This window comes from Ostrea edulis, chromosome 2 (genome assembly GCF_947568905.1).
Source record: "Ostrea edulis chromosome 2, xbOstEdul1.1, whole genome shotgun sequence".
Lineage (NCBI taxonomy): Eukaryota > Metazoa > Mollusca > Bivalvia > Ostreida > Ostreidae > Ostrea > Ostrea edulis.
Window position 1 is genome coordinate 48,539,691 of NC_079165.1, and position 22,861 is coordinate 48,562,551.

A 22,861-nucleotide genomic window follows, 5' to 3' on the forward strand; every position below is an offset into this window, starting at 1 on the left:
ATATGTTTGAAACTTTGAGAAATATGAATTGTTTTCCTTAAAGGAACAGCTGTAGGAAAATCAAGTTAAAAATCAAATTACAATAGAATAGTTTAAACATTTCCGCACTTGACGTTCATTGCCGAAATAATGCACGATATTGACAGATGTAGCGCATTATTTCCCTCTTTTCCATAATTAGGGTTAAATAAAGTTATTTTCCTATTCTCCGAATTAGAAATTATTTTCCCCTCATTCTGGTATTAAGACCATCAAATTTGGTTTGAATGTGTCATAACTCATCATAACGGATATTTCTACATCCGATGCGTTTGTCCAATCTCCACCACAACCCTGAGTATGTAAGTTTTAGTTTTTTCTTCTTAAATTAAATTATATATATTAAGGTTTTAAATGGCACGTTACGGTCTTTAGATATTTTCCCAGCACAATTAATTGACTATACACCTGTCCAAACACATTATGATAAAATTCATCTGTACCATATAATGTATTCTGACATTAAAACTTACTGTACCATTTTGTACTTTGGGGTGTATATTTCTTTGAAAATAAAATAAATTGCCCAGGGGAACGAAAATGTTTGTCGATAATTTCAATCCAATGTAAACGGTGTCTCCAATTCAGTAGTTGAAATACAAGAGCCTATATAGGATTTTATTCTTTGGAAATTTTTTCTTTAGAATTACGAAAAGAAATCTTAGGTCATTCTGCCAATGACATGTCAATCGTTAGTATGCATATAGTTACATCATAGTACAATTTATAAAATATAGAATTTTTTTTATTTGAAAAGTGATGAATGTGTGTATGATTAATCAAAGGATCACTTACATTATAAAAAAGACAATCACTAAAGCATTATCCTTACAGCAATATGCATGCAGTTATTAGTGGTTTCTGGAAATTTACATTTTACCAGTAGCTTACAGTACATTTGTAATATTTTGACAGCTCTGAATTGATTTCCTTTAGCACAATAGTATTGTTTTCCAAATGTGTTCAAATTGTCACGTGATGAAATAAGCCAATCATAATTAAAAGAACTATTTCTGAAAAATTATTAATGATTCCTCTATTTCTTTGGTTATGTTATTCATTTTCTACAAGACAAGGTAATAGATGGATGTAAATATTATTCGAATTATTTTCCCCCTAAATTAACATCATTTTTATTGATTCAATGATTTAAGGACTTGGTGTTAGTTAGTATGGTGTCACTGGCTTTGATATACCGAAAAAATATTTTGAAAATTTTTGAATTTATTGCTCAACGTATCTGCTTCTCTTTTACAAAATGTAGAAAGTATTATCTTTTTTTCAACGATCAAGAAATAATGATTGCTTGTTTCGAAATGTGTAAATTGTGTTCGAATAAGATAATTTACCTAAACGACTAGGAGAACAGATTTCCGTGTTACTTCTCATGTATCTCAGAAATCTGAAAATTTAACAAGAAATCTGAAAATTGATTAAAGTTTCGAAAAATCATAAGAAATTACTTTTTCTTATGCGCACGGGGTACTGTCTGTGGAATCAGGGAAGGAATATCGCGATAACGTGATCAGAAATTGTCGATTAGTTGTCTTGCATTCGCTGCGTAATTTAGTTGTCATAATTTGATCTTAGCGAGAGGACCTCAGATGGCCTTCCTTTTAAATAACCCAGTCTTCCGACATCTTTTGTCAGCCTACCGGATTCCACAATTAACACAGTCAGGATAAGGAAACTGAGAATTAGCGGATTTTATACGAGATTTAACATCTCCCTCGCGAAGATTAATTCCATCCATTTTCAAATTTCGCCTAATCAAAGACAGCTTTGACAGCATCTTCACCATTGGCTGATTGCTGTTTGTCGCCACCTCTCGCTAGCACCAACACTGCAAAAATCTAACCATCGACATCAAAAGGACGGATCAAATATTATCGTTTCTATTCTTAATTCGAAAGATCATATATTTTAAGTTATATATACACGAATGTTGATTTCAGATTTAAAATTTCAAAAAGAAAATAAAACAAAAACTAAGATGCAGTTCTCGGATGGACATGGAACTAGGCCAACATCCTTCTTTATTGAAGACATTCTACTCAACAAACCCAAACCAGCATTCCGGGAGTTGCCATCTCTACCCGTGAGACCGACAATTGCAGATTTTCCAGGTTATCCCTATTTTCCCGGAATTTTCTACCCTCATCAGGTTCTACAACAAACGCAAAATTTCCTTCATAAACACCCAGAACATCCGTTTTTGATGCCAACCGTTGCTGGTAAGTACATTTTTGTAATCTTTCTTACATATTGTTATCTTGTATAGATTTGTAAAAATTTGTATTTATTGCTTCAAAAAAGGAGAGAACCTAACAAAAGTTCACATCTTAGATTCTGTATTATAAAAATTTAATCAAACCCAATACAGAAAATTTCTTAATAAAAGTTAAACTTTTATTTGATAGTGAAAACATTCGTTAAATGACTTCGTTACCAACAGTAATCTAATTGGTGTTTTGCGAATATCAAGTCTTTGAAAAATCAACTGGTTCCAAATCCAGGAAAAAGGACATGTTTCTAAAATGTAATTTAAATTCTTGATAATTTTTTCTTCAAAGATACCTTAGAAAGAGGGGACTAATTTCAATCTACTTAGACTCATCTGGTACTTAGCTACTTACATGTACTAGTATTTGCGTTTAAAACGGAAGCAGTCTGTTTCAGTGTCACTGAAAAAATTGCATCAGATTACACAATTTTTATGGTTTAAAAAGAGTTTGATAATAACATATTTGTTTTAAGGGAAGGCTCTTTTTATCGAGAAAACGCTCATGATCAAGCTATATGATGGCCAACTAATTATATTCAGGAAGTGGAGACATTTGCAAAACAGGGTTGCTTCTTTCCGGTTCCCTTGTCAGGAGGAAGTAAAACTCTAAATCTGTAGGAAATGAAAGAAATGTTTTAAATCAGGATTATGAATGTATTATTTACCGGGATTCAAGGAAATAATTATCATACTGTATGATCGCCAACTCGAGTCGAGAAAAAGTTTATGATATGATGAGAGAGAGAGAGAGAGAGAGAGAGAGAGAGAGAGAGAGAGAGAGAGAGAGAGAGAGAGAGAGGGGTTGTTTATATAATAAATGTTTTTTGATTTCTCTTCAAAATATTCTCAGTTTTCAAGTTGAAATCATGAAAATTTAGTATTTCTGTATTAGTTTAAACAAATATCAATTCTATAGATGTTACTGGGTTTACCAAAGCTGTGTGAACCATCTTAACAAAAGCATAAATTCATTCATTCCAGGAGATTTCAATTCTAAGGATGCATAAAAAGAAACACTGATTGTATATCATTAAGTGAAATGAAAAATAAATAATTGCTTAAATGAGCTAAATCATGCAGATCGTCTGGATGAATTCAAATATATCATCATTTTACTGTTGAAGTTTTATGAATGTCCCGGTAATCGGTCAAACCACCATTAGTTTCTACTGAGACAGAAGTGTTAATAGGGTTATATTGATAATTTATGCATTTGCTCGAATGTGATATTTGAGCCACAGATGCAAATGAATTATTAACGTGCTTGAAAATACGTGTTGTGTATCCAAATTGCTGTAGTGGAATTTTAAACACCTAATAATGTGTAATAAGACTACACCCTGTAATAAAATGAAATAGTATAAAAGGATAAATTATCATTTGTACTTTTGTTTAACTTAAAGAAGTAGTCAGGGTGTGCCTACGTTACCTTTTATTTTGTTAATTTGCAGAACGTTTGCCTTGTTTTGAAAAGAAAAGATTGTCTCATGATATACAAATTAGTATTGTCCACAAGGTCTGAAATCTTTACCTTCCTTCAAATTATAGCACAAAAATAAATAGATTGATACATAATATAGAAATGCAACCAACATGAAAAAGATAGACAGAATCCAGACCAAAAAATTACTTACTATATTTGTAAAATGATTAATGACGATGTGAGTGAAAGAAAAAACCGCATTGGATGGATGTATCTCAATGAAAATACATGTAAAAGGTTTTATGTAACCAAAATAATCACGATGATTGAAAGTCCTTTCATTGTTTTCTTTTTGTAAACCCAGTGTCTGAATCTTTACGTGTGCTTTTATGTGGAATGTCCTTATTCTCTCCATCAGCGAATTAAATTTGACGAATGTAGTAGTAATTAGAAAAATTAATTCGTGATGCGGATTTCTGACACAAAATGGAATCACTGTTCTCCTTTTATCTTAAATTATTACTGCTTATTCGATTCCAAAAGGAAATAATCACATTTTGCGTGATAAAATAGCCCCCTATTGCCCTCATAAAAGCGTCAATGTTTACAAAAATTAACGTAGCGGGGTCAGATTCTGTTAAGTGTATCACACACACACACACACACACACACACACACTATATATATATATATATATATATATAAAAATATATCTTCGATAAAAAATTAATTTTGCTTTTATTCGCCCTGTTATTGAATATGGTAATTTAGTTTGGGATAATTATACAGAAAGAGAATCCAATTTACTAGAGAATGTTCAGGTTTCTGCAGGAAGAATAATCACTGGAATGAGAGTAAATTCTTCCAGGTCAGCACTATATGATGGATTGGGCTGGGATAGCTTATCAAGCTTATGAAAAGTTCATAAACTTATTTTATTTTTGCAAAATAGTATATGGAATTGCTCCTCAATATCTTCAAGAACTTTTGATACATTTCATTCCTCCACAAAATTTATATCAATTGAGAAACTATGATAATCTTAAATTTATTCTTCCTCAAGTTAATACCTCATCATTTATGAATACCTTCAACAATTATACTATGGAATGACCTACCTGCCCATATTAGAAACCTTCCTACTCTAACATCGTTTAAAACTGCTATAAAAAATATGTACTACAATTAATCATGGTAAACGCAATGCAAACATCTGGCATTGCCAATTGAGAAATAATGCTAGTAATCTAAATTTTGACTTACATAGTCAATTTCTACGAGATGATGCTACTTGTGATTTGTGTGGTCACCCTGCTGAAAATGCCTATCATATTTTCTTTGAATGTGTTCCGTACTCAGTACAAAGAATTACTCTTTTAAAGTCAATAAATGCAATGCTATGCAACTACAAGTTCCCATATCATTAAAGTTATTGCTGAGTGGTGATGAGATTCTTGGGTTCAAAGATAACATAAAGATTTTTGAATATGTTCAGAAATATATTATTGAAAGCAACAGATTTTAAAAATGCATTTAATACATGAGTGTTTGTTATGTATGTCTATTCTTATCCTGTTGAGTCGGTACTCTCATTTTTTTCCACTCCTGTTGTACTTATTCGTTTTTGTTTCACTATTTTTATTTGATTTAATGTTTTCTCTTTTGTATGTCATTTAGATCCCATTAACCACCCCACATTTCTATTTTGTTAGCCTATTATTCATATCAAGAAATCATAATACTTAATAATCGTTATATTTGGAATGACTTATTATCCTTTTACTTCATATCTATATTGTAATTTCTTGTGTGTGTAATTAGCTTGTACCTTAAAGGAGAAGGCTTATATAGGCATTGCCTGCTGCCTAATCCTTAAATATTATGTTATTCATAATATAATACTGTTTAAACCATATATATATATATATATGTGTGTGTGTGTGTGTGTGTGTGTGTGTGTGTGTGTGTGTGTGTGTGTGCTTTGGTTTGCTGATTTGTGTTTTTAAAAAGCAACCTTTAGAAATAAATTTCACATTTTTGAATATACACGAGGGTATGAACTGCGAGTCTTCACGCCGGCACACTTCACGTGCTTCATGAAAAGTATATGCCGGCGTGAAAGCGTTGCAGTTCATACTCTCATGATTTTTTTTCTTTATATACTTACATTCTACTTTCATTTTTATCGGAATTCCAAGTTATTAGAATAGAAGTACTATAGTTATCAAGCATTGTTTACAACTGCAGCGCGTTCAGGAGGAAATGACTATCATTACGATTTGTAGAGAAAAGGATTGTTCACCAGCAAATTCCCCGTACGAACCCTTTTCTGTATTACATTTCCTTATACATCTTAGATAACAGTAATGTCGATACTTGTTCTATTATTCAAGTGAAATATCGGCATCGATTGTCAAACCTTTAATTTTCATTAAATATTGTTTTCTTCAAATGTTGAATAAAACATCTACAGTTTAAGATATAAAGATTATCTCCCTTCCCGAGTGTGTTCCAGGGTTGCCGATCAATTGGGAATAGGGTCGTACTTTGTATTGTTTTTTATGTGAAGAATAAGAAATTAATCAATTACTGGTATTACAAAGGGGGGGGGGGGGATTATTTTCAGTTAATAGTATTTTTAAAATGTATTTACCGTATTCAAAGAAGTTGTTTTTCTTACAATGAAATCGATTTCTCGATGATGATGCGAACAATAGTAAGATTTTGATTTTGTATATGAAAATGATACCACTGATGTATTCAAACCAAAACCAATGCCTTTTTACAATCATGCGTGAGACATTTTCAAAGTATAAAATGACTCTTAAGACCTAAGCCTTCAACAGATTATGTGTTCAAGATATCTTTTATATCGGGATCCCCAAATGGAGTTATCTTTCTTTTCGCATCAAAATTAATCACACCGCTTTGAAATAGTTTATCTTAAGGATGTAATAGACTCGATAAATTCAAAAAGAAAGTGAAAACCCGTAAATACAATTATCAAGAATGATTACGTGATCACTGAATATGGTGTTCGACGTTACTTAATACGCTTTGAAAATGTGATATGAATATTGACGGTATTTCCGCATTTAGATAATGTTACCTATAATGTTCAAGGTGTTATATCAGTGTTCAGGTTGTCATTCTGACATCAAAAAGAAGGGCTGCAGGTACCGGTGATTTTTACGTTAAATTCAAAGAATGATATTTTGAATATTGAAGACAGACATGCATTTTTACCATGTCTTCAGTACTGTACATCTAGTGTACCCTTTATCTTTAGGATTCCCCGGATCTCTAATGGAATGCAATATCATTTTTAATGTGCCTATGCATAGTCAACGTTTCGCAATGGAATCATTCGTTCAGTTGTGATTCGAACTTCCTGTTGAAGCTTTGTGAAATTACAAAGAAACAAAACAAAACATAAAGTGACTTGTTTAATGCAACAATTGTGAATTTCTCAAATTTCAAATAGTTTGTATCACCTGTCTTTACGCCTTCAAATAATTTATGCAATATACACTTTTCCATACCTTTCGCGTGGAGGTCTATTTCGTAATGCATTGTTTAAGTGAATTAGTATTAGATCACCTTTACCCATGTATGCAACTGTACAATACCATGTTTATAGCTCTAGAAAAGACACCCCTTCCCGATTAGATAGGAGTAGGTTTGGAGTCCACTACCCTTCGTCAATACTTTCAATTAATCAATAGCATCTTCAAGACGGGTATTGATACGTCTCATCCCAAAATGTACCGATAGGAACTCGCTTAAAATCTAATCGCCTGTCGTGCGACCTCTCTTATGTAATCCTGTGAACACACACACACACACACACGCGCGCGCGCGCGCGCGCGTACAATCATATAAGAAAGATTTGTTATCAAATAATTAAAATGATAAAAAAAAATATGCAGTTCCAAAGTATATTCAAAACACTAGCGCTTTCTGATTTTAACATACACCCTCAGGTGAATGTAAATTGGTTCAATGCTTTGGGACTGCATATTTTCTTGATACATGTATAATGTTTTTGCCGTTGATATCTTTACAAATTGTGATGACAGACTTTCCTCTTCAGTGTGCTGTAGTTGTGAACATATCAATCATAATAGATCTTAACAGATATACTGCGTTTATTTCAACGGCTGAAAAATTCCGACAGAAATTAAAGTAGCATGTGAAAAATAAAACCCTCGAGGACAGCACCGCGTAACGCCGCCTACTTTTGATGAAGCGTTAACGCGCTAAATGAAGTGTGACGGTGTGAAGCATCCTCATGTATTTTTCAAAAACTGCCTTCGTCAGCATCTTAGTATTCAGCATTGTCAATATTTCTAGGTTTTCCGTTAGCACCTATATATCAACACGACAGCCCAGGTAAACACTGCCGACGACGAAAGGCACGAACTGTCTTCAGCGACCAGCAGCTGAACGGTCTGGAGAAAAGATTCGAAGCCCAGCGGTATCTCTCCACACCAGAGAGAGTAGAATTAGCCAACCAGCTTAGCCTGTCGGAAACACAGGTCAGTGAATGAGCGTGAAAGCTTAAGTTCATTCATTCTCTCAAAATCATATTCGTGATGTATGAGGTACAAAATATACCTAAACATATAACATAAAAAATTAGCAGAGTTCTTCATTCGTTGACTAACACTCCCTAAAATATATTTTCCTGAGTAAAATATTTCTTTTAAATAGTAAGCCTTCTTTCCGAATACAATTGTGTAACATTCCCGGCATTCTTAAATTTTCTTTGTGTGTACAATTCCATGTTTTATCTACACCTATCTATTTAAATCAAGTGCAAACGGTAAGTATCTGATAATTAAGTATTTACGCACATTAGAATCATAACTGATTATTCTAAAGGTATTTATCCACAAAGTAGTCATATTCAGGTCAATTTTAAAATTGTGTTGTATTGTGATTGAAAGAGAAAAGAACAAAAACTGATAATGTTGTACATATTGTTTGAAATCTGAATTTAACAAAACTGGTTTTAAATTCTCATATTGACAACCTTGTGATGAAAACCAAACCCAACTGATACAATATTTTATTGTAATGCAAATAAAAAGTACACATTTCTTTATCGACGAATTCTCTCGTCTAATTCAAAATGAATGTCGAAGTACTGCATATCCATTTTCTCCAGCCACATTGAAAATAATTAACCACTTTTTGATATAAAAAAAATCGGTTGCTACAGATCTGGGCGAAAAAAAAAATCCAAATTCGTATCATTTGGGATCGTCGAATAAATCCAGTTTTGTAACATAAAGTCTTAAATTAACCTGCACGGGAACTGTTAATATAGTTGATAAAAATAGACAGGAAAAGCATCCTCGAATTTCATGAAAATTATAGGAAATGTCGCTTTTTGATGCTTAATGATAAAGAATAGATAAAAAAAGACTTCGCATCTACTGAATTAAAGGAACTACGTTCACACAATTTTACTCTGTAAAAAAAGTGGGAAACCGATTCACATTATGATTAATTATAAGGGCATTTTGGAGAGGATTATAGACAAAACATACGATTGGAGGATTCTATATTGTCACGAACTGAATACATACAATTTTTAATTCATCATCACTTCAATAATGCGATGACAGAAATCAAATTATTTACCGTCACTTTGCTTGTTTTCATGACAAAAGTGTTTGAAAATTAGTGCTTGTTGACAGAGGTATGAAAAGGATACAATATCTTAAATTATATACACACAGAAATTGGTGTTTTGTAAGGATTCAATTTGTACATCCGAATAAAAAACCCAACAAACAACAAGATAATAATACTCTGTTATCGAATTTAGTGTAGGTATTGGAGTTATTTGTAAAGCATTCTGCTTCCTGTTCGGCAAATGAACTAGAATTAAATTCATAAAGTGAGTTGAATTACTAATGCAAACTTATAAATCTTATTCTTACAAACATCTTTACATAAATCTTTATTCTGACAAACAATTTTTTGGTACCCATCTTATGGTTAAGAGAAGATGGACATCTGGAACCAAACAAATATTCAAATAGGCAAACTAAACTAATATAATGAATATACAAAGGGGTGCATGTAAAAAGATAGCCATATACTAGTATATGTAAATTTCAAAATGCTCTGAAAGATTTATTTTCTTGTGAATTGTTAGGTAAAAACCTGGTTTCAAAACAGACGAATGAAACACAAAAAGCTACAGAAGAAAACTAGTGAAGATGACGAAGAGACAAATGCAGATGAAACAAAAGACACCGAATTTGACGATGAAGAGTCGCGTGAAAGTTTTGCTTCTGATGGTGTTTCAGACAAAGCGCAGTGTTCCAAACAAAGTAAATCAGGAAACAAAAAATCAGCAACGCCATTCTACAAACCTTACCGTCTTGAAACGGAGGATGAACACGAGGATGAGATTGACGTAGTTGACAGTGAAAGTGAGGGGGATATTTAAAAAATGTGTCTTACATATTTGCCATATTAAGTTTTTGTAGTAAGAGATTGGTGCTGAAATATCATTGTTATATATTATACATTTCAGTAGAGCACACACACACACACACACACACACACACACACACACACACACCCACACGTGTACGCACACATTCCTTCATTAGTACGAGGGTGGGATTGGGAAATTCCACCGAGGGGTCAAGATCAAGACTTGTCTCTTCTGTTTTTTACATTTTGCCGACAATTTAGTGATTTAATGAAGTAGCTTTGTGAAAATTCAAAATAATCAAAATTCTCGTATTGACTTAAATGCAAAAAGTAATTTTACAGCCAGAAAGAGCTAATCCCATAATGGTGTTATATATAGGGTATGTGTGTGTGTAAATCTACCCATCTTGAATCATGTTAACGTGCTTTTTTATGCTCTAAAATACGTACGGGTTTAAAGAACTGGTAGCTTACATTGGATATGCTTTATACTTACAATTTGAAACATCTCCAAGTTTCGAAGCAAATGCCACATCTCTTTTAAGATTGCGTTTATTTGTAAGACTCTATTACTTTCCATGTTTATTTATTACTTAAATAGTGCTGGAAGTTTTTTTTTCAAATCCAACATCGCAAGTGGAGAAGAGAGTAATCTGACTTTCTGATGTACAACTAGTCTAGAGTAATTTTTACAATGCAGTGCTTATATCTATATTTACTTATTTTAAGATTATCTATTTTAAGGAGTCCATGTGCTGAAAATCAAATGTACAGATTCCTTATGAGAAATCGAGAATTTTGATGACACGAAGGCCAAATATAAGTTTATGATTCGTAAATCTGCAAACTAATGCTTTGTGCACTTCATTATATATATTTTGTTGTCCATGTCTATGAAACTTTTTAGGATATATTATTACACTGTACTTCGACAATGCCTTTAGATTATGACACAACATGCATGTTACAAATAGATCTGTTTTATAAATGTTTATTGTACATAATATATATGTATTAGAACAGATACTCGCTAATCATTTCCTGTTTTGATACTTGAAATATACATTGATAATAATAATAAATAGGACTATCGATGAAAAGTGGGTTTTTTTGGGTCAAAATCAGAGACAATTTTAAATAAACCCTGGTTCGTGATCCGTTGCATGACATATGGGTAATCGAATTTATGCAGCCGATCTTTATGTCAAATACGATTAATTGTGGTTTCTTAAACGACTTTACGTCTCCACAGTGTTAAATGCCCCCGGAGTACTCATAGAAAGTTATTTCGCTTTAGTCAATCCTTGTGTATTATCGAGCTTAAAAGGATGGTCTCCCATCACAACTGACCCATTAGAGTTATCTAACATTTGTGAGACTTTTACAGAAAATTGAAAAGATGACCCTATTAGAACTGCTTAAGACCATTGGTAAGATTCAACAAGCTCAGATAAAAGATTGAAAATGTAATGAGAACATATATCATCACGACCCATTTAGGGGGTTGTTGAGCTTTCACAACTGCAATGAACATCCCGGCAACCGTCTGTTATATATGATATAATTGAGTCACGTGACTGACAACTTTAGTTGTAAGAAAACTGATATCCTTGTGGAAGCGTAATAATTATGTATCAACAAATTTGTGTTTAAGTATCCAATTAAGGTGTGCTCTTCAGGAGGCTTAAATCCACCTCCTTCCGCTTGTTTCAATATTTACAACAGGCTACTTTTAATGGATCACTTTGGTTCGCCATCTATTGTCCATGTGGAAGCAACAGGTTTAATCCTTTCGTACCACAAGGCCGACTTCTATTGTCCATAAAACAACTTTTTCCAATACAACGAGTTAATGGAATGGAACTTGTGACAAAAGAGTGGCGGGAAACCTTTGTGATAGCATAATATTGTGTTTCCAAATGAGCTAATTGCTAGTCCAGTTTCTATAGTTGTTCAGGCCAGTTTGTTTGATTAGGCTTCCGGCAATCTTCACGGTAGAATAACATCTATAAATATTGAAACACTTGGGCATTACAAATTAAACTTTATCAAGAGTTTCAACACAGACACAGGAAAGATATTTGAATATGTTTCGAAATTTTACACCTTGCTGTTTGAAATGTGTTTTCCATTTCTATCCCCAAGACGAGATTCAATTTTAAACAATGCGTTGAGATTTTGGCCCCGAATGCATTAAAATACATATCAAACAATGTAATTAAAATCATGCTTACTAGTAATTCATTAATCAATAATGTTCTTTAAAAATAGTTCGATCAACAGACCATCCATTACAATTTTTAACAACTATATATATATATATATATATATATATATATATATATATATATATATATATCCAAATGTGAAAAATTGTCTCAGTGTCCGGTAATCAATAGGTAAAATATTAAATAAAATATGACACCACTTTGTAAAACGTAAGCGCTTTCATTTTTAAAATCTTCAGACGTTTTACATTATGAAAACAAATTATGTTGTTATGACTATAACAATATAATGACGTCACAATACCGAGGGAGTCAATTGGAGCGTATTATTGTGACGTAATACAAAGAATTTACATTAACCTATTAAGCGTAGGTCTAAATGAGCGAATGAAATATTTTTATTCTTCTCTCTTTTCCACTAAATTGTCCGTGAAAAGTTTGTAAAAAGGAAAAACGTTAAAATGTCAATTTCCACACAAGTCTAAATGTTCACAGAGTTTTATTTTACGGTATTCCGGTACATGAATGAGTTGCTTATGTACATGAATTCTGGCTCTAAGAGTTGTTCCTGTCTCTCCGATATAGATTTGTCTACACCCCTACATGTAACTGGGTCAAACTTTTAATTTCAACGGAAAGGAATTCACCGTAAATGCGGATATGTTTTGTGGCTCTAAGAATTTAATATATGTTATTACATTTTTTACCTCCCCCCCCCCTTTCTCTCTAATCTAAAAGAATAAAATCCAAAATGGTCACATAAGAATCAACGATCAGTTCCTGCTAGGGAACATTATATAGATAGATAGATAAATAAATAGTGTGTGTGTTACATTACAATTTTTAACAACTGCAATTAATTTTGAATAGAATATTCTGTAGAATGAAAAATGTTACAAAATCACAAAGGGAGTTTATTTCAATATCAATTAAAAAAGTATCTATGTAATGAAGAATTTTTCTATACGATCAGTATGTTTAGGAGAGATACGTGTGAAGCCTCAGATAGATGATAAAAGTTTTGAATATAGAAACTTAGGAAGAAAAATCATGAAGACAACATCACTTTGTTATAGTTTATTTGTTGTTTGAAACGTACGTGGTAGAGTGAAGAAGATTTCGGTGAATTTTCTGGAAGAGTTGTTACAACCTGTCGCCCGATATCCACGTTTTATTTGCCTGGAAAAGTGTTCAAATAGTCGACAATTTGTAATTCAACACGATACAGGAAGCTAAAAATTTATTTTGTTTGAATACAAATATGCCAAAAGTGCTACAAAACAAAACTGTATAACGAGGGTAAAGGCAAACATCACCTTCTTAATCAAAACAATTAGAATTAAAATCACGTGCGTAGAGCATGTTTCGAAAAGGGTGTTTGATGCCTTTTTCAAAAGAAACATTTGCAACCAAACAATGTTACATACTTTATATTGCAATTGTTGAAAGGACACTTACAGAAAATGCTGTCTTTCTTGGCATGCAATCATATGATACAAATTGACATCTGAAATGGGAATGACAGGACACATAAGGCACATGAACACATATTTTAAATTCATCTACATTTGATATATATTTCTTGATATTGCAAACATTAACGTTTTGAACATTGATTCATGATGCATTGTTTGATGCTATTTATTATGACAAGTAAAAAGTCACATTCTTTTTGTATTGATTTCCTTAATGTTTTACGATGTTCCTTAAGGTCGATCGATCCTCATGTAATGTCATAGCTTTTTGCAAAAATCTTAATAAATTAAACTTTGCACATGATGGAAATATATCTTTCTGAGGAATGTTATTCACTGGATATAATAAAATATCTGGTAAACTAATAATACTGAAAAAGTTTATATTTTCCATAGATAATCAATTATTTATTATTTTAAAAATGTTGTCAATGGCAATAACTCCTATGCTGGAATTTCATCTACTGGATGTCTATTATACATTGGTTTCCCTAATATCCACAATTAATCTATACATATTTATGAATTAGCAGGTTTTTTTTTTTTTTTAAACTGTTGATATCTAAATTTTGTCATTTCAACAAGTTTTTATCTATTTTTATTATTCTGTTTAACGAAAATGTGTGATTTTCTGATGTTGATGTATACTTGTTTTTGTATGTCTGACATCTTTAAAAAGGTGGTAACATATACATTTTCTTTGGTTATTAATTAAATTAAACTATATTGAGCGGAAATTAATAAAGTTTTTCCACTTTTAACCATTAATATTGATAAGTCACATGAGGATGGAGCTACCTTAAATATACTAAGCAACTCGCTCTAATCAGAAACATGATTACTCTCTTGTTTTGTATCAAGTTTTGTTTAGATTACTATTAAAATAACCAAATATTAATAAGCAAAGAAAAATCACATAATAACATCTTAGATATATATATGTAATTATACAGCGCCTGTTTAAAAAGTAAAAAACTTTCATTTGAAGTGTTTCTTCACACCACCCTCATTTGGATGTGCTTATCTCAGTTATATAATGCTCGGCATATTAATTTTAGATATACAGTTTAATGTAATACATATACTTAACATAGCTATAAAACATTAATAAAAGAGATTAACAACTTTTTAATTTAAAGTGATTTTTCCGCAACACATTTAGATAAGCCTCTTAGGAATTTTATATTTGTTACTTTTACAAGTGTTCATAAGAGCGAAGTCAACAAAATACATTCATATTGATATTTAGAGAATTTAAGAAGGTGTATATTAAGGGGGTCTCGAAAGGTACATAGTTTTGCCTTTCTCCTCGAAGAAGCCTCGAAGAAAGATATCAAAGTCAAGTTGAGTTTCTTAAGACAGACATGTTATTGCTGACAATTACAATAATTACAACAGAACGGAGTAACGTAATAGTGAATCTCTGACATATTGCGGTGACTTCGGCCTAAGGTATTTTTCTGACATATTGCGGTGACTAAGGTATTTTTAAGATTCCTCGTACATTAGACTACACAAATACTCCCTTAAACTGTAATTAGATCGATGGATATAAAAGACATAGAAACCGTGAAAAAAGATAAACATAATGTCTTTCTTCACATTTATTATCACATTCAGTTAAACTGCTTAATGTTTTGATTTATAGTCCAAGGCTGGACACTTGTACATGTATGTCAAATGTCTTTCTAAGCATACACCTGGAAAAGGCGAGCCGTTTCTAAAAGTAGAAAATGTAACAAAGTTTAGAACTGTTTCACGAACACCTACATCCATTATAGCTTGTTTCATGGCTATCTTACGAAATGTTTCATACATTTTATTTGAATCATACTTGTGTACACATTTTATTCAATTAAATAAAATGATACGTTCTTCTTTTAAAAACAAGTAAGTTTTTCCCACCAATTTTTAAATGTTTAGTATTTCCCGCGTCTCTTTAAGATGTCTGTTACACCCGAAATCGTCGCCCCATCCCAAATCGTCGCCGAGGCGACGATTTGGGACAAGATTGCACTATCATTACGGGCGACGATTTGGGATGTACTGTAGTACAGGAACACATGTTCATGTACTCTGTAATCTAATGTAATCTGAGGTCACTATCACATCTGACGTGCACAAGACCTAACAACTCCATGATCAGCAGAATTACCCTACAACAAAAGGCAAAATGATTCATTGTCGGACACATCTCTCTTTCTCTCGGGAGGATTGGACGAAAACAATTTGTATAGACAATAATGACACCACCACCACCACCAACAAATACAACTCTTTCAATAGTAACAACATCACTACCAACCACAACAACAATAACAGATATTGTGATCATAATAAATCTTTTCTTTTTAAAAAAAATCATACAACAGAACAAGTAAAAGACGAAGTAAAAGATTAAAATGTCTTGCGTATAGGGTCCAGAGAACATTTCCTGTCATAGCTGGACCACAGAACAAAGAGGTGGAGAGGAGAAGGAGTTAACAAACAGGGCCAGTTTGTATGTAAATGATGTTTCCAAGTAGTTGCAGCAAAGGGGACGACAATTTGGGATGTGAGGTTATACCTAAATCGTCGCCGGCGACGAGTTAGGACAGGCGACAATTTGGGGTGTGATATAAGAAACCCCAAATCGTCGCCGAGACAATTTGGGACGGGCGGCGATTTGGGGTAACAATGTCAAAACTGAAATTTCTTGTTCTAAAAAATTACAAATAATTGTAAAATATGTTCTACGAGTTCGGTATTTCAAAGTTGAGAAAGTTTATCATAAAATTTGCAATACATAAATATTGTATTTAGCCATCTTTCTATTCATATTTTTTTTAAAGTGAGATAATTAAAAAATCCAAAACTAAGTCGCTAAAAATGTTTTGCACAATGCTAGAAAAAAAAAAAAAAGAGATATAGAAATAGTTTTAACAGCATGTCGGTGTACCTCACAGCTTAGTCGTTTATCAGTAATCTTTGAAAAAGTCGTGAAAACTTTTAAATTTACAATCATCGTCCAATGTTCACTGCAATAGAATTCCTCCGACCACCTTCAATTTTAGAAAAAAAATTGCTAAGATTATCTTCAAAGTAATTATGACAAAATTTTCCCTTCTCATTAGGCCTCCCATTAGCCCATTTTCAACACATAAAATCATTTAAATACGATAGCTTAAGGCGTTAGTATTAAGTACTTAAAAAAAATAAAGCAAATCTTAAAAATACATAACGAGGGGTTTTGAATGGACACAAGTATTTATGGTTTTTGTTCATAATCTACTTATCAAGTTTTTTTTTCATCTCCTGAGGTTAAGAAATTTAGCAGTTATCCATTTTAACTGATTTGGAGCTTTATACAATGAATATTCAAGGCCTATGCACTCGCCTCTTAGCAAAACACGTGCTCTAATAAAAACTTTGTATTGCGTTGGAATAAACAGCCCCAGAGACATACACCTGCGCGATATCTACAAGCTGGATTTCTGCATTTTACTTCGTAAATATAATCGGGTTGAATTTCAAATTGAGGGCATTACAATAGACATGCTTTTAAAGTGTGCCGACGAACGTTTGACATAAAAGGAATTTAACCTGCATCACATTCCTCTGATACTTATAAGTTCGGAACATTTTAATTTCAGAGAATGCCGGGATGATCTGTCAACAGACATGTTTGAACACTGGACATGTGTGTTGTTTTAAAATTGTTTCCAATCTATAAAACCCATAAAACATTTTAAGAAATCAGATTCAAGGTTTTTCTTCTTCATTGTTTTGGTTTTGTTGTTGCTGTTTTGCATTTAAAATGAAAGGAAGTCACCAACCACTTACAGGAAAGTTTTTTATTATGCTTCTATAAAGTAAAGAGAGGTTTTCAATCGCCTGTTACGCAAAACATACCTCTTAACAGACAACCAATAAAACCCTATAGTTTTTCACGTCCTTGAACAAAATCCACCCCCACCCCCCCAACAACTGATACTTTAAAAGTTCTAGCGGGGGTTGGACCTAAACAGAACATTACCACTGGAAAATCAAGAGATCGTGTACCAAAAATAAACATACCGATATTGAAGTACTTTAAACAATTTTCATATAATGTTTAATTACACATACATGTATGGGGATTATTAACGAACGTATTTTCTTTCAAATCACAGGTGTAGTTTTTCAATAACTACGTGTAATAGCCTTTCTTTATATTTCTAAATGAAATTCGCGCACTATACTCGCCATGTCTCGTGTCGTTTGTGAGGTGAAAGTACCCGTAAAACAAAATAGAGAAATAGATATCCGTTTTCAAATGCTGTGCAGTGGAACCAGTGTCTCCCAAGGTCAAAGATTTAAATATCTACTGGTTTCTGATCTCATATTGTCTTCCCTAACCATAAACGATGCATTATTCATATTCAAAATTCCCTGATAAATAAGTAAATATTAAAGCGTTAATTTCACAATAATTAAGATAAAATCAACAGAACTTGAATATTCTCAAAAGTGAAATATTGGGTAGGGAGGGAAAAGGAAGGGGGAAAAATCAGTATGGGGTTTCTCATGTGGTTCCAACCATCTAAACACCGAAACCGTTAACTGAAAAACAAAAATAAATTTTATAAAACATTGACCTAACATAAACTATTCTAAACAATTTTCATTCCCTTTCACTGTAGTTTTAAACGTGTGTCAAATTATTTCTAGAAGAGCTATGTCCTTTCATTACCACCGCAGACAATTACATGTATGTCGTTTGGGTTCGAATTTATTAGTTAAAAAGTAATGATATACCAATCTAAATATAGGGTACCCAAGTTTGTCGATGAAAATTCACCAACATAATGTTTAGTGGTATATAGTGCCAGGGCCAATTTCGGGATAAACTTCGGCAGATTGTAGATTGATTATGTATGCATATAGTAGAATACAGAGTAAAATTCTTTACCAAATGGTTTATTATTTTTTCATCGCCGAACTTCGTTACCCTATATTTTGATCATGAGTTGTATACCTTTACTCTTTAATAGTAAATTAGAACCCAGGCAATATATACATGTACAAAATGCATTTACCACCGATACTTGTATTTTGTCTCCAAGGTTTATGTAATCAAAATGGATTTTTACTTACAAAATTAATGTTATCATTTGACATAACAGCATGTTTAGTTTACAAGAAATAGACAGTAATAAATATTATTTTGAAAGTTGAATAGAGAACACAAATTCTAGAATATTCGGTGTCCATATCTACATGTATCTTTACCTTTTAGAAAGTTAATCCCGGATGCAAGCGAATATATCAAAATATGAACGAGGAGGTCTTATACATGCCATGAATTACAGCATTGCTGACGGTATGTTAATATTATGGAGAATAGCCGATCAGGTCAGCGCCCCCACGAAACGCCTTCTTCCCGATATCTCATCTATCAAATTCACCTGTAAGATAAAATCTGTCATTGACCTTTATCCGTTTTTACACCCAACCAATTGATTTTCGAAATATTCTCAAAAGGTCGAAAATCTCTCTCTACAAGTACATTGCAATTGAAAAATATAAAATTTATACAGTACCAATTTTGATGCACCAGATGCGCATTTCGACAAATAATGTCTCTTCAGTGCTGCTCAACCGAAATTTTTGAAATCCGAAATAACAAATAACTTGTAAGAGCTATTTTAGGGGAAAACAGAGTGCCAAAAAGTGGAGTCAAATTCGGCTGAGGATGAGAGCTATGCAGGAGGGAGATAATCCTTAATTTTGAAATGATTTTCTAAATTTTATCACAGCAATTAAATGCACATCCGTATTTTCAAGCTAGTAACGAAGTTAGTACTTAACTACTGGGCTGTATAGACACTCGGGGACAAACAGTCCACCAGCAGAGGCCTCGACCCAGGGGTCAGAATGTAACTTATACGGTACCAATATATTAAAATATATTTAATATTCATGACTAGGATTAAAACTTCAAATGTTTATATTTTGATATGTACTGTGCTAATTATTAATATTATTCAGTTACTGACATTTCTGAGGCCAATTCGATGTTTTAGTTGGTCTTAGCTTGCTCAACGTGGCCAAACATCATTTAGATACAGCCGTTCCTAATATAATTTAGATACAGCCGTTCCTAACATCATTTAGATACAGCCGTTCCTAACATCATTTAGATACAGCCGTTCCTAACATCATTTAGATACAGCCGTTCCTAACATCATTTAGATACAGCCGTTCCTACGCAGGATACAATCGTGCTTATAATGCAGCGTACAACCCCAACGGCAATTACCTATGGAGAGTGTAGATGTTCGTGAGGAAGAGTTATAGAAAGTGGCCCGTATTTTTCTTTATACAGACAATTCTTAAGAATTATATAGTCTATCAGGTGACGCAATGAATGAAACATAGCATTTGGTCAGATCCTCTACCACTTGCTCAAATACTTCAACATAGTCGGATTAGAATAGCTCCCTAGTACCCTTTGATTGTCGTAAGAGGCGAAAAAAGGGGGTGGTTCTTCTTATGAGAGCGCAAAACCGAGGTCCCATGTCACAGCAAGTGTGGCACGATAAAGGTACCTCCCTGCTCAAAGGCCGTAAGGTTGCGCCGTGCATAGGCCTATATCATCGTCGCAAACCACGGGTTATTGTTTCATTCTATTTCACAAACCCGTGGCTGCCTACTACAACATTCGCTCGTTCTCGTGAATATTAATGACTACCAGCCAACCAATCAAATAATGATCTGACGACTTTTCTCAGAAACTTTCTCCAATGAATTATCCAATGAAAATCATCGGCATATCCTCTGTTCGGAATCAGGGTAAACATGGCGGCAATTGAAAGTAACGTGTGTCGAATGTTTGGTATTGAAAGTTTCAATGAAATACAGTCGGAAACAATAAGACAGCTGTCAAATGGAAAAGACGTATTTCTTTTGATTCGGACAGGGGGTGGGAAATCGCTGGCATACCAAGCTTTCCCGTTGCTGAAAGAAGAAAAATGCCAGGTTTTATCATCAGTCCGCTATTATCCATCATGAAAGAACAGGTAAGATACTATGCGGTATGAATATTCCGTAAAATGTCCGAGTTTAATTCGGAAACGAATTATTTACTTGGTGATTGTGCAAGAACGTTATGTTGGTCAAAAGAACCCTTAGCCCGAATTTTCTCGATGTTGAAAATTTATGAATGCGCATGTTTAAAAATCGATTCATCGCTTGTATATAACGTTTATGAGTTTAAGAGTAAAGTAAAAAAATATACGTGAGTTTTTGAGATATAAATTCAAATCCATGCGTTTAGGCCTATTGATCTCATGTATTTTTCCAAAACTTAGGTGGCCTTTCTTAATTCATTGGGACTCCCTGCTGATTACATAAACAAAGATTGTGACATAGAAGCCATACGGTCTGGAAGGACAATTTATGTTTATACTTCTCCAGAGGCTGTTCTATCCAACAAGAATTGGAGGGATCTATTGGTAGATTCTACAACGTTCAGGCTTTTTGTTGTAGATGAAGCACATATGGTCATCAGTTGGTATGTAGAAGTTGGGTTTTTTTTCCCCACTGGTTCTGAACCATTACTATGATTTATTATATCATCAATAATTAGTGCTTTGATACTGTTAAATTCACAGTGTGATACGACTTTCTAGATCACCACTGCATCCAGAATGAGATCATGACTCTCTGAAACTGATGACATCACAATGCATTAATGCATGTTTGGGGGGGGGGGAGGATTATCAACTGCATACACAAAAATTAATTTCTCTGTATGTTTCTGTTATTGATAATATGGAAATACATTCATTATCGTATTTATGAACATATAGTTAAAAATATATAAGAGGTATATAATAAATTTACCACTACTACTTATAACTTGTTGACAGGTATGAATCATTGAGTCTTGTTAAATGATCTGATGATTCATACCTGACATGTTCCAAAGTTCCTTTTGTAATATATAATTTAATACATAATTTAGCATATATTTAAAAGTTCTAGTTGACGTTCAATCATGATAAAAAGACAAAATATTTATCAAATAATGGTATTAGGTCATCATATTTGAGATTATCTGTTACACGTTACATTTTCTTCCCATTATCAGTGAGCTTAGTGTTCATTTTTAATCTATTGTAGGGGTGAAGGGTCAGGGAAAGAAGAACCTTTTCGGGAATGGTTTGCAAGGATTGGTGAGATACGGTCTCTAATCGAATGTCCAGCTCTTGTTATAACAGCAACAGCAAGCAGATCAAATAGAAAAGACTTTTTAAAAAAAACTTGCTTTGATTAATTGCCATGAGATAATAGATAGTCCAGATCGGGAAAACATTAAACTAAAGTCATCTTGTATTTTTATATCAGACATAGCTGTATCAAGATCTTCTTTAATACTGTCCAAATTATTTAGAAGATTCTTGAGAGGTTTATAAGTCTTATCAATTAAATACCTTCCAGCATATGCTGGGTTCATACTTTTAAATGTCATAATTTGTTGTTCCAGAGCAGTTATCTTCTTTTTCCAACTCCACCTCCTGTTTCTTTCAATAAAAAAGGTTTTCGCATGAGGACAATATGGCCAAAAACTCTGGTAGAAGTTTTTTAAAACTTCATTATAAAAAAATACCAGTCTGTCTCTTTGCATTGGGTATCCATCCATTCTTTTGATTCATCCACCTTTCTTTGACTTTTCTGTGATGTTGTACCTGTAAAACATAAAAATTCAAACTATTAAAATGTGCAATACATCATAGGCCATTGGCATAAGGCTATAACCATGACATGACTAGGGCGTTACATTGTACGTATTTTGGATTACTTATCTGCACCTTGAGAATCATTTGTTTGAAGTGTTGACCATTTTACTCTTTCATCTATCCTGATCAAGACAATATATTAAGCAATACAAAATAGAGAGTTGGGAAAACACGGACGCCTGGACATACCAGAG

The 22,861-nt window shown here is 32.9% G+C and overlaps 2 protein-coding genes across 3 annotated transcripts; both read left to right on the plus strand.

Moving 5' to 3' along the window:
- Positions 1-261: 261 nt before the first annotated feature.
- Positions 262-12,481, plus strand: LOC130051766 (brain-specific homeobox protein homolog). Of its 2 annotated transcripts, XM_056154391.1 has the most exons (4): positions 262-341; positions 1,995-2,273; positions 8,100-8,284; positions 9,916-12,481. In XM_056154391.1, the coding sequence occupies exons 2-4, from the start codon at positions 2,033-2,035 to the stop codon at positions 10,210-10,212; spliced, it is 723 nt and encodes a 240-aa protein (XP_056010366.1). In that variant the 5' UTR covers positions 262-341; positions 1,995-2,032; the 3' UTR covers positions 10,213-12,481. The 2 variants fall into 2 exon arrangements, with proteins under 2 accessions (XP_056010366.1, XP_056010367.1); XM_056154392.1 differs by lacking the exon at positions 262-341 and having other exon boundaries at positions 1,108-2,273.
- Positions 12,482-20,724: 8,243 nt separating this feature from the next.
- Positions 20,725-22,343, plus strand: LOC125668383 (ATP-dependent DNA helicase RecQ-like). Its single transcript, XM_056153394.1, is given in 5 exon segments — positions 20,725-20,905; positions 20,908-20,945; positions 21,237-21,439; positions 22,051-22,183; positions 22,185-22,343. Coding segments are annotated over 5 exon segments (714 nt in total).
- The last annotated feature ends 518 nt before the right edge of the window (positions 22,344-22,861 follow it).

Coding starts and splice junctions, on each gene's coding strand:
- LOC130051766 (XM_056154392.1), top strand. CDS start 1,982: ATGTTGATTTCAGATTTAAAATTTCAAAAAGAAAATAAAACAAAAACT. Junction 2,274..8,099: donor TTTGATGCCAACCGTTGCTG/GTAAGTACATTT, acceptor CAATATTTCTAG/GTTTTCCGTTAGCACCTATA. Junction 8,285..9,915: donor TTAGCCTGTCGGAAACACAG/GTCAGTGAATGA, acceptor GTGAATTGTTAG/GTAAAAACCTGGTTTCAAAA.